General features: G+C 45.9%; 1 protein-coding gene across 8 annotated transcripts in view; it reads right to left on the bottom strand.

Annotated features, from left to right (window-relative positions):
- TNS1 (tensin 1) overlaps window positions 1–12,863 on the bottom strand; it is a 132,516-nt gene that overhangs the window by 27,124 nt on the left and 92,529 nt on the right. For all 8 annotated transcript variants that reach the window (XM_044305134.1, XM_044305130.1, XM_044305129.1 and 5 more), the window contains one exon: window positions 3,377–5,071. In XM_044305134.1, the coding sequence (XP_044161069.1) occupies window positions 3,377–5,071 (1,695 nt within the window). The remainder of the gene's footprint in view (window positions 1–3,376; window positions 5,072–12,863) is intronic.

The following is a 12,863-nucleotide window of genomic DNA, read 5'->3' as shown; positions in this document are numbered from 1 at the left end:
CTGATTCTTTGAAATGCTGCAGCCTGAAAGTCATACCCCTCGCCAGCAAATCATATATAGATGTAGCAGAGCTGGTACTGTCAATTGACACCTATGGCTTTATTCATTGTGTCATTTCAGAGGACTGCAGATGAATGTATGGATTATCTTAACTCATTATTCAACTCTGCTAGAAAAAATGGAACCATTATATGTGCCTCTTAAAGGGTTCTGTTTGGCATTCTGGCCTAAAATTCCATTATATTCCATTATAACTCTGTTATAATGGAACACTATAATGGAATTCCTAAAGCTGGTGAGAACCCACCCTTAGGGACTCGTTCACACGACCGTTGGTGTCCCGTTGGTGCAGATCTGCAATACACGGGCACCGTTCCGTTGTCATTCCGCATTCATTTCAAAGGGTCCGCAAATCCGGAGATGCGGAACAGAACACTACGGAGTACTTTCTGGGGTTCCGTTCCGTGCCTCCGCACCGCAAAAAGATAGAACTTGCTCTATCTTTTTGCGGAACGTAGGGATCGCGGACCCATTCAAGTGAATGGGTCTGCGATCCCCATGCGCCTGCCCCCACGGAAGGTGTCCGTTCATTGCGGACCGCAATTTGCGGTCCACAGCATGGGCTTCACACGGGTCGTGTTGAACGAGCCCTTACATAGATGTTACAAGTGTGGCATCTGTAATATAAATCCTTCACTTTCTTGGATGGGTTTTGAGCTGTATGGGGTTTTCTTCTCCATTCACTTCTAAAGTAAAGCATAAAACCCTGCTCAGTGAGAGCAGTGCATAGTGGGAGCCCAGGTGACGGTGACACGTCCGATAGGTCACATGTCTCACGCGGGGATTACCGGCTGTCCATTTCAAAGAGCAGAATTTTGAAAGTGGCTCCAGGTATAAATGGAAGAAGAGCCACAAGAGAACGTAAAATCGATACAAATTAATAAACGCAGAATGCAACATTGCTATGTACATTAAATTTAAATTGTGAAAAGTTTTCTAAGTCTGTGCTTGGGGAGGGGAATGTTCCTGGCTTTAGTTTCCTCTTGTAATTTGTTTTATGATTTAAATAATTTTTTGCTTTTACATTTTTTAAACAGAATTATTTATTTATTTTTTTTGAAAAATTAAATATTCAGCACCAACACAATTCTATATGGAGGCGGATGTGAGGAATCCATGCACAGAGAAGTTCCAGCCTTATTTGGTCTCATCAGCGCCGTGAGGAGGATCCCTCCTGGGAAATCACCTACGTGGGCTGTATGATGTGACAGTCTGCTAGTCCTTCTCCTCATAGACATAATATAATGCTTTTACCTGCGGCCTTATGGCTGCATATATTTAACCCTTACGTATCCTCTGGTATCTATCTGCTACTCCGTCCCTGAATTTAATGAAAGCAACATAAAAAATCCCTACATTTTGTGAGATTCTTCTTTCTCCATTTCACATCCGTCTACTTAGTAATGCGTGAAATGACAATGACGTTAAGTTACATTTACTGCGCTCTAATTAATACTCTTGTATTGTACAGTATGTGAGGGTTGAGCACATATATCTATCCAGCTTCCTAGCAGAAAGAGTATCCAACTACTGCTAAATAGAGGAAAGAATCCAAGCCTTCGTCTGTAAAACTGATGCTGATCTGTCAGATTCCAAACATGCCGGACAATGGGGCACATACTGCGGCTTCTGTCTAAATTTGTCATCGTCGGTCCGGAGATACTGAGTTTGCTTTACAAGACACAGAACTCATGCATTTCCACATATCCATATATACTACAAATGCTGATTTATTCCCTCGGATCAGACACATTTTATACTTTTTTTTAGACTTATTTTATAGTTATGCTCTTCTACAGGAATATTTTTTTAAATGAGTGCAGGACCTCGTCTCACCTGTAGGTGTCACTTTTCCAGCAAGATTCTAAAGAGGAAATATACACACCAATATAATGTCCATACATTTGCAATACAGTCTTGTTTCCACATACAGAGGAGCTGACACTAATTAAGGGGGATCATTCAGGGGGCTCCATCTCATTCATGAAAAAAGCATGTACCCCCTTGAAATCCGTTACTCCTACAAACAATACTGGCCACGATCAAGCGTTTTGTGTCTCCAGACCTTTTGCACATTCTGTACAAATGACCATGCCAGTGCACTGGAGCAAGACTGTATTGTAAATTCCCATTTGTTTCAAAAGCTGTTATTCTCTGGTATCAGCCTCCTGCGCTTATGGATCTTCAGCCCCTTCCTCTCTCACCAGTTATGAGTCATCTTTTACTATTTTCTGGCCGACTCAGAGCCCAGGACGAGGGTGGTTGGAATGTGAAGTTGTCCACGCTCTGTCCTGTGGTCGATGAATTCCAAACACGATCTGTAATGACCACGTTTTGTATACCGACCGTGCAAATATTTACCCCGGGATTCAGTAACTATAACATTGTGTGCATGACAAATGGTGGTGGTTACCATTCACTGAGGGTGCAGTGGGTGGTGTGAGGACACAAGTCATCTTCTAGCACTGGTCTAGCAGTTTAATTCAATACTCAGGCCCTTAAAGGGATTCTCCACTTTGGACAGTCCTTACCTATTAGAAGATAAGCTGATTACAAAGTATCCTCCTCCAGTGATCTCCATTGATCACCTGTAATCTATGAGGAAACCTGGCAGTAAGTGTTCAGTTTCCCTGCAGCGCCACCACAGGAGAAATGGAGTATTACACAATGTTCATACACATCAGTGGATGGATGTGTAACGAAGCGCAGGACATGTCCTCCAGAGAGGACTCTGGCCAAGAGATGATAGAACAGGGGATCCCTAATAAGATCTAGGAAATGGGTTTACTTAACTGGACAACTCCTTTAACTCAAAATGCACCAATATGATTCTAATAAGGAAAATTGATTTTGCTTGATATTTGCCACACTCCCCATGACTGACATGGGAATGGGGTGCAGTAATAGTTGTTGCCCTAGGGACCTGGACTCTGATGGGCTCAAAGGCTCCTTTGCTGCAGCACCAGTGTTATAAATGGCTCCTGATAGGTGGGAAATAGGGGGTTATGTTGCATTGGGGAACAGGTTCTTCAAGTTACCCATCTGATCTCCATCATGACTGTTTCCATATCAATGGGAAATGGAAGAAGAAGACGACTGTCAACAATTTGGCTCCAGACAACAATAACTAAAAGCGCCATCTAGAGGCCAGAAAAGGTCCTGCATTCAAGTAAGGAAAGAAGAGCATAACACATGAAGATGTCTCGAGGGTGAGATCATTTAACCCCTTACTTGAAATACGTGTATTAGTTTTTACTCCCCAATTAGGGCTCAGGACACATGTGCACTTCACTAAACACAACAGATTGCTATTTACCTGCAACTCTGTGGGCGACAAGACCTCCCAGATTGTAGTTCTCGTCCTCTGGGGCTTCCCGGGCTTGAACCTGAGGGGTGACTGCAGGAGGTACTGGAGATGGTACAGTAGTTTGCTGTGGACTGCTCTGCATGAAGGCAGACAGTGGTGGGATAGATGATGAGGGAGTAGTCCCATAGCTGTAACTTCTTACTAAATTTGAAGGAGCCTGTTGGGTCTGATATCCATATGGAGAATAGGTTCCAGATGAATATGGCTCCCTGTACTCATTCAAAGGTCGAGCTGTGTCAGTGGGCCTCATGGCTTCCAAGGAATAAGACCTTGGAGCTTGCTCCACAGGTGTATGAGCCTGGCTAACAGGAGCAGATGGCAGGCTACCAGGTGATGACAGCTCATATGCATTGCTTGGTCTTGGAGATGCCACCTGTGGAGATGGCTGGCTGTAGATACTCAGCGCCGGTTGGGCGGATTGCGAACCCGTTACTGGCATAGTTTTGTCCTCTTTTGGGGCTACAGGTACACTCTGTGATTTGTGCATCTGTGAGAATGAAGGATCAAGGTCCAACATTAGCATGTTAAGTGCTTCGATTGACTGTTCAATCTCCTTCTGGGAGGCCAAAGTGGGGAACTCTGGGATACTGTGACTCTGGGGAACAGTCTGAAAAGTGCTTGGCTGGGAAGTTGGGGTCACCATTTGATTCTCCTCCTGCTGACGGGAGGGTGGACGGCTGCCACCTTGTTGCCATGAGTTAAGACCCCTCTGTACAGCTTCTCTGCTGCTTACGCTTCTGGCTGGTGCTTGAGGCAGCTGTGAACCGACTTCATACTTTGCCGGTTCTGCATTTGTGAAAGACTGAGATCGGTACATCCCATTGGGGTCATAATAGTATAAGTGCTTTTGGGTTACTGTGTCTGGTTGGGGTTGTCCCCATCCGGATATTGCTGGTTGGTTAACTTGGTAAGAGGACAGGTTATCTTGGGCGGATAGGGAAGGTCTCATCTGATGGCCAACATCTGGAGAATAAGGTGTAGCGGTAGTTTTTAAGACGTTCTGGTTGTTGTATGGATATCCACCATTAATTAAAGTCTCCTTACCAGGATAGCCATGCTTATGCAGCTTCTCTATGCCATTGATGATGGCTGGACCATTGACCATGTTCATATGTGGAGACTGATGATAGCCGGTCTCATTGACATGAGGGGCACCGTCAAAAGAGGACATTGTACCCAAACTTCCAACACTGTGTCCATCGTGGTTGGGTAGGTCATCATCTAGGATGTCTGTCTCCCTTTCAGCTGGTGGGGACATACTGGTCCCATTGACGTGAACCTGAGCTGGCACCACATGTAACATGGCTCCTGTGACAGCTGTGCTGGGATTTAAATTGTGCATCTGGGTGTCAGAGTCCAAGCCAAAGCCAACGAGAAGCCTTTCGAGCTCTTGTTTTTCCTCGGGCGTCAACCCTTGGTTAGAGACCGCATTGGCCACCTGCTCATCTGTTTTGTCAGTCTTTGTTGAAGCCGTAGAATTGCCCGAATCGCTGCTCACCGATAAGGTGTGTTCAATGTGATTGGGAGCAGAAGAGATAGGGATGCCACTAGCGTTGACCGTGCTGGTACTCCCGTTGGTCGAGTCTTTCTTTTTCACTCTGGCATACAAACTTCCATCCAGAGGTCCTTGGGTATGTCCGACTTCTGCAAGAAAAGAGGACAAAAACAGTAAGTATGTAGATGACAGACGCATAAATATCCCCATCTTTAGTGCTCTGCTCAGTCAGTAAGCAATTACGATATCTCTACAGCCAAAATGTCTTCTGAATGAAACCGCTAGGGCCGCCTGATATCAGCTCCTACCGCAGCTCGAAGGCATTAACCCTCCATCACGACCAACATCAGCTCATAAATCTTGAATAATTGTTCATCCTTTGAACGCCATCACTTCAATCCCACAGGAACCTGTCCTCGATCCAAGCACTTAATCCCACCATGATTAGACTAGGGGCTCTGCAAGCTGACACGTTTTAATGCATCGGGTAAATGGAGTTTTGGAAAGTCGTAGAAAAACATATGGTAATCGATCCTTAGTGTTCACCACAAATAAGATTAAGAGTCTCAGGATTGGGTTACAATCTCGGAGTTGCGCCATTTATAGTCGGAGATGTTAACCTCTCGGCTGCACATTTACAACAAGGTGAATCACATTGTGTACCATGCTGTCCTGTTTATTTTCAAGGTCATTGGCGTAATACAGTAAATAAGAAGAGATGATACTCCCATCATCACTTACTCCCACCATTCTCATCATATGGCCTTATAGGGATCTGCCCAACCCATAACTGGGCAGATCTGCCATACAGAAGTGGGTGACAACAACTGTTGGAGCCCTAATGGGGACCATATTAGGCCTTGGCCAGGTTATCTGGAAATGAGAGAATACGGATAACCACTACTACGAGATCTGCTTTGGCATCAGAGGCATAACTTGGACCCCTATCTATACTTTGGCTCCACCTCACTGTATGTGCCATCTTGCAATACTGGTTTCTCATGTGGACCTTTGAGGTATGACAGGGACCAGAGACTGGGTGCATCTGCGACCTCTGCACCATTATAGCTACAGTACACCTCATATTAGCTTCTACGGTACATGTCACCCAGGTTCCTAAATATGGAGATAACCAAGAAATGGCTACCTCATACAGCAAACCTTGGATGACTGTAATACAAATCTTTACGTCTGTAACCTTTAGAGAAGCTGCGTTGGTCAGATGATGACCAGGTTGATCCTCCTCATGTCTATAGACATACTTTGTGCAGGCACAAGCAGAAAAAAATATTAAGCATTGATTTGGTTATTTCCAGCAGCTCTACAGTGACGATCCTGAGGCATGAGGCGTCTTGTGCCTCATGCTTCAGTAATGACACTGCAGCATAGTAAATACATATGTTGCATGCTTCTGAATTGGTTGAGGTTTCCTTAATAGATGCAGTGCTTTACTATAACCCTCAACTAGCGCCTGTCGGAAGCTTGAAATTCCTGTCTCCTGCTCCATAACGTGGAGTTTTCTCCCCGATCCACGTGAAGACGGATACATTGTAGACACACAGATATACATTGTATCTCCTGCCTGTTGTTGTATGTTGTTTTGTAACGTAGGGGCCACACCCTGCTCTTTACTGTCAGAGGAGCAGATATATTTATACCCTCTGGGAAGCTCTCCATGGGCTGATTCACACCATGTTTGAGGGGGTGGAGGTGAGAAAAAATGAAATGGCTTCAAATCTCCCTCCCAAATGACCTCACGTTGCCAACACTATCATGTATATATTTGAAAAGTAGGAGACAGGATTTGACAGCGGGCGCTGGAGGGCTCCACCAACAAAGACACCAAATAATCCTGCGCCCCCAGGGTATGAGAGGAGACAGTCTAAGGCCCCTTGCAGACGAGCGTTCCTCCCGCAGCGAGTCCGCAACGCAGCTCCCGGCCTGACCTCCCAGCACTGCCGGGGGTCACATAGCATTATATTGATTTATGATGCTATGTAACCCTTATAGTTCTGTAATGTATTGGATAACACATCTGTTCTTCTTGTCTTATAGTTGTCAGAGACGGTAACATGCAAGTAGTCTGGGGAACATAATATGTATAATCTACCATTTATGGGGCCAAGAGGTCAGTCAGTACTTGCGTGCTAGGACCTTGGAGGGTCTATGCAGCCCCTTTCCACCCCAAGGAGATTGCTGCATACAGATATATACAGCCACCACTAGAGGGAGCTCATGAAATTACTGCATACAGATATATACAGCCACCACTAGGGGGAGCTCAGGAGATTACTACATACAGATATATACAGCCACCACTAGGGGGAGCTCAGGAGATTACTGCATACAGATATATACAGCCACCACTAGAGGGAGCTCATGAAATTACTGCATACAGATATATACAGCCACCACTAGGGGGAGCTCAGGAGATTACTACATACAGATATATACAGCCACCACTAGAGGGAGCTCAGGAGATTACTGCATACAGATATATACAGCCACCACTAGAGGGAGCTCAGAAGATTACTACATACAGATATATACAGCCACCACAAGAGGGAGCTCAGGAGATTACTACAAACAGATATATACAGCCACCACTAGAGGGAGCTCAGGAGATTACTACATACAGATATATACAGCCACCACTAGAGGGAGCTCAGGAGATTACTACATACAGATATATACAGCCACCACTAGAGGGAGCTCGGGAGATTACTGCATGTAGATATATACAGCCACCACTAGAGGGAGCTCAGGAGATTACTACATACAGATATATACAACCACCACTAGAGGGTGCTCAGGAGATTACTACATACAGATATATACAGCCACCACTAGAGGGAGCTCAGGAGATTACTACATACAGATATATACAGCCACCACTAGATGGAGCTCAGGAGATTACTACATACAGATATATACAGCCACCACTAGGGGGAGCTCAGAGGATTACTGCTTACAGATATATACAGCCACCACTAGAGGGAGCTCAGGAGATTACTACATACAGATATATACAGCCACCACTAGGGGGAGCTCAGAGGATTACTGCTTACAGATATATACAGCCACCACTAGATGGAGCTCAGGAGATTACTACATACAGATATATACAGCCACCACTAGGGGGAGCTCAGAGGATTACTGCTTACAGATATATACAGCCACCACTAGAGGGAGCTCAGGAGATTACTGCATACAGATATATACAGTCACCACTAGGGGGAGCTCAGGAGATTACTGCATACAGATATATACAGCCACCACTAGAGGGAGCTCAAGAGATTACTACATACAAATATACACAGCCACCACTAGAGGGAGCTCAGGAGCTTACTGCATACAGATATATATACAGCCACCACTAGAGGAAGCTCAGGATATTACTACCGTACACACAGACATATACAGCCACCACTAGAGGGAGCTCAAGAGATTACTGCATACAGATATATACAGCCACCACTAGGGGGAGCTCAGGAGTATACTGCATACAGATATATACAGCCACCACTAGAGGGAGCTCAGGAGATTACTGCATACAGATATATACAGCCACCACTAGGGGGAGCTCAGGAGTATACTGCATACAGATATATACAGCCACCACTAGAGGGAGCTCAGGAGATTGCTGCATACAGATATATACAGCCACCACTAGAGGAAGCTCAGGATATTACTACCGTACACACAGACATATACAGCCACCACTAGACGGAGCTCAAGAGATTACTGCATACAGATATATACAGCCACCACTAGGGGGAGCTCAGGAGATTACTGCATACAGATATATACAGCCACCACTAGAGGGAGCTCAGGAGATTACTACATACAGATATATACAGCCACCACTAGAGGGAGCTCGGGAGATTACTGCATACAGATATATACAGCCACCACTAGAGAGAGCTCAGGAGATTACTACATATAGATATATACAGCCACCACTAGAAGGAATTCAGGAGCTTACAGGATACGGATATATACAGTCATCACTAGAGGGAGCTCAGGAGATTACTGCGTACACATATATACAGTTACCAGTAGAGGGAGCTCTGGAGATTACTGCATACTGTTCAGACATAGAACTCAATGAAAGCACAGGATACAGTGAGCTCCCCCTAGTGGTAGCTGCTGGTAGACATAATTGTATCATACAACTCTAGGTTTATGCAGAAGTGGAGTTCCAGCTGCTAAAAAGATATATAAAGAAATCCATCAGATGCAGATCAGACTTTTGGATCTGAAACAACATGGTGTTATATACACGCCAAACCAGGGGTGGCAGCTTATATCACCTGTATACATCACATGTCCATCTTTCATTCAGGGCCAGTATTTTGGGAATCCGCCTGGTATTTCTCCCAGAGATTGCACAGTGCGGTATAACAATACTGGCAAGACTCTCGTGTTTATCTGTATTTTTTCAGGCGAACAGGACATGACTGCACTTACTGATTATTCCGCTGGCGAGTCTTAGTCCTGTCTGTTTCTGGGAAAGCTGAGTGACAAGTATTATGGCTGCCATTCCCGCTCTCACAGAGATTGTGACCCAGCTTTCCCACACTCCTGAATGTCTCATTATATAGAGATACATTTCCCAACATTTTATCTTTTGCAGATTTGTCTTTCAGGGTCATCAGAAAGCCGGGTGACAACTCTTATAAAAGAACGGAAACTGCAGCCATATTGGTTGTCACCCAGTTTTCCCACAACTTCTAAATCCCAAACCCTAATCTGTGAATATCGGGGTAAATTTACCTTGCAGGAATCTGGAAAAGCTGGATGACGACTCTTATAGGAGCAGAACTGCAGCCGTATTGGTGGTCACAGCCATCATTATATGGGCAGAGTTGCTTTTCAAGGATCTGGAAAAACAGGATCAGCAATGGTGGCTCTATTAGTGGTCACCCAGCTTTCCCAGTGACACATTCCCCTATCATCTTAGCTCTGCATTCCTGGTCAGATTTGCCTTTCAGGAGTCTGAAAATAAGTCCTACTGGTTGTCGCCCAGTTTAGCATTTGAAGGATTTGTGTTCCATTTATCTGCAGCTACTTAACAGCCAAAGCCATTAGATGCCTGTAAGTAAGTGAACCCCATAAATGATGCAGGAGAGCGCCGCCGCCACCGCCGCCTCTCTTCTTGTGTCGTAGGATCAATAGGACGAATGTAAAAATAGACAAAGGGACGTGAAGTGGGAACCCAACTGCAGCTGCTCCTTACTAGGGACCCTGAAAAGACAGAGACCCTCTCATTCCTCCACACAGCCTCAGCCGCTTAAAGGGCAGTTCCACCTGTCGTATAGACATCCATCCATCTAGCATTACAACTTGGGGGGTGCATATTGTTTTTTCATTCACCCCAATTTTTTTTCCCCATGTGTCTGGAATTTGGGGTCATGAATTCTCTGCAAAATGCAATCACAATTCTGTAGATGCCCAATCCTATTCACTGTCATAGCGGGGGAAGGGAAAGGGCTATTCCTCTGAGCGGCACAAGGGATCCACAATCTGCACCTGTCGCAGGAGCCTTCATCTGCACTGACAGCTTTTGGCTGACATTAAGTGATGTCACCATGTGGGTGAGTGATGTCACCAGTCAGAGCCTGCTGGTGCACGCTTTACCACCAAAATCCCACTTTTGTCTGTACTCCCATAATGCACTGCAGCAGAGTTCTAGACCCATTGCTGAAGCTACAGAGGCTGCACCCTAATGCTTGCTGGGGAGTCAAGTCCCCTCTGGTACATAACAGCACAGCACAGCGTGATAGTCGGGGAACCAGTACTAGTGCTGTTTCCCCACGAGCTTCATCTTCTAGTTTGGGAATGCAATGCCAGAGATACAGTGAAGACTGACACATTGACAGAGAATTAGGAAAATAGAAAATAAATATTGGTCTGCAGGTTTGCTATTTGGGGGTCTGTGGAGAGTTGGGTAACAACCCCCATCTGAATTTAGGATGAGCCTCCCTGATGAGGAGCGTGCCCATCGCTTGCATAAACAGATAGATAGATTGCATTACACTGTAATCCGCTGTAACAATAACACTGCATTCAGCTGGATGATTCCCGCTAAATGGTTTCAGCTTAAGAATGCAAACACATCGGCGGGATGTTCACAGCCCTCACGCAACCCCCTGAGGGGCTGCACTCCACCGTCCGCCCAGGTAAAGCATGCGCAGAGGATGGCAATGCTGCCCGGCAAGGACAGGACCGCGGGGCATTGCCAGGCCGCTCATCCTGTAATAGTGCATGGGGATAAGCAGCTGCTGAGGACACTTGGCGCCGCTTATCTCACAATAGGATTGAGCAGGTAATTCCAGCCTTCCCTGTGTGATAGATATTGGGGGACAGCCTGACCCCAGCAGAAGACATCTGGTCACCAGAGCTGACAGGAGAATACAGCATGGAGGGAAGGCTTCCCCCGACCCTCTTCTGTCTACTTTAGTTCGGCAGCTGTCATGTGGTTTACGTCCATTTCCAGTGACGAGCGCGCTAATAATGTATTAAGGATCCAAATATGTCTAGATGTAGCAGAGCTGAAGTTGACATTTAACTCTTCGGCCTTCCCATCACCTCTGTGTCACACTAAGGGCTTGTTCACACGACCGTGCCGTGTTTTGTGGTGCGCAAATTGCGGAGGCCGCCCGTGTGCCTTCCGCAATGCGGCCCATTATAGAAATGCCTATTCTTGTCCGCAAAACGGACAAGAATAGGACATGATCTATCATTTTTGCGGGTCCACGGAACGGAGCAACGGAGTGCTGTCCGCATCTTTTGCGGCCCCATCCGGTCGTGTGAATGAGCCCTAATCCTCTAAATGTGGCGAGTTTACCTGCAGTCCTATGTAAAACTATAGATGACACATCATCAATATGAATTGTACCAGATGATAATCTCAGCTCTGCTACACCCGAGAAACTTTACAAACTAAGCCTGTGACCTATCACATACTCAGCACTGCTACATCTAATAAATCTAATGTTTTTTTTTTGTTTTTTTGTGTGACACTATTTGCCTATATGTCAGAATGTGAACAGAGCCTAATAACCTAAAATCACAAACTCACCTCTGCTACATCTGTATGCACACATATAACATCCTGACTGCTCTCCAGCTATTAGCTAATGTTATTTAATATAATTTCCTCAGTTTATAGAGAATCCGATCCTCGGCCCCCGGGGGACACGTCCTGATCTGCTAACCAGTCGTGTCGCCTCCCGTGACAGGTGCAGTAATGGAGGCCGGGAATGTTCTGAACGCGTGAATCACTCCGCAGGGTCATTTTCAAAGCCTCGGTCCGGGGCAGGTATTGTTGTCACGCACAGCAGAAAAAAATATAAAATATAAAAGTCCCCCCCCCCCCCAGGATGAGGACGAGGAGGGGGCACCAGAAAGAAGAGCGCTGACGCCCCCGGGAAACAAGAGGGAAATCTGACAACCCTTGTTTTATTTCTCAGCTCTGCAAACAGTTTGGAGGCAGGAATGTTCATCGAGATGTCTGCAAGGAAAGTGCCGAGGAGCGGGGTCCCCTGTAGAGCCGGACAGGCTCCGAGGCCCATCAGGGTCTGTGGAAAGCTGGGTGACCCCATGTCAATTAGGGAAGAAATGCATATGGCGGCACGTAGACGCATCGCGGGCTCCACCATGTAAGACCAGCACCTTCTCCCATCTCTGATCCACTAAGGCCAGGTCTACACGGCGACATTTGTCACGCGACAATAGGTTGCACGCCAGATAAGGCACAACTACACTGCAACATTTTGTCTCACCAATGTCGCACAACAATTTTTCTAATGATAGTCTATGGTGTCGCACTGCGACATACTGCGACTGCGACGCGACAGTCGCAGAAAAATCCATTTCGAATGGATTTTTTGCGACTGTCGCGTCGGAGTTGCAGCATGTCGCATGTCGCAGTGCGAC

This window comes from Bufo gargarizans, chromosome 8 (assembly GCF_014858855.1).
Source record: "Bufo gargarizans isolate SCDJY-AF-19 chromosome 8, ASM1485885v1, whole genome shotgun sequence".
Taxonomy (NCBI): domain Eukaryota; kingdom Metazoa; phylum Chordata; class Amphibia; order Anura; family Bufonidae; genus Bufo; species Bufo gargarizans.
This window is presented reverse-complemented; position numbering and strand designations above follow the sequence as displayed.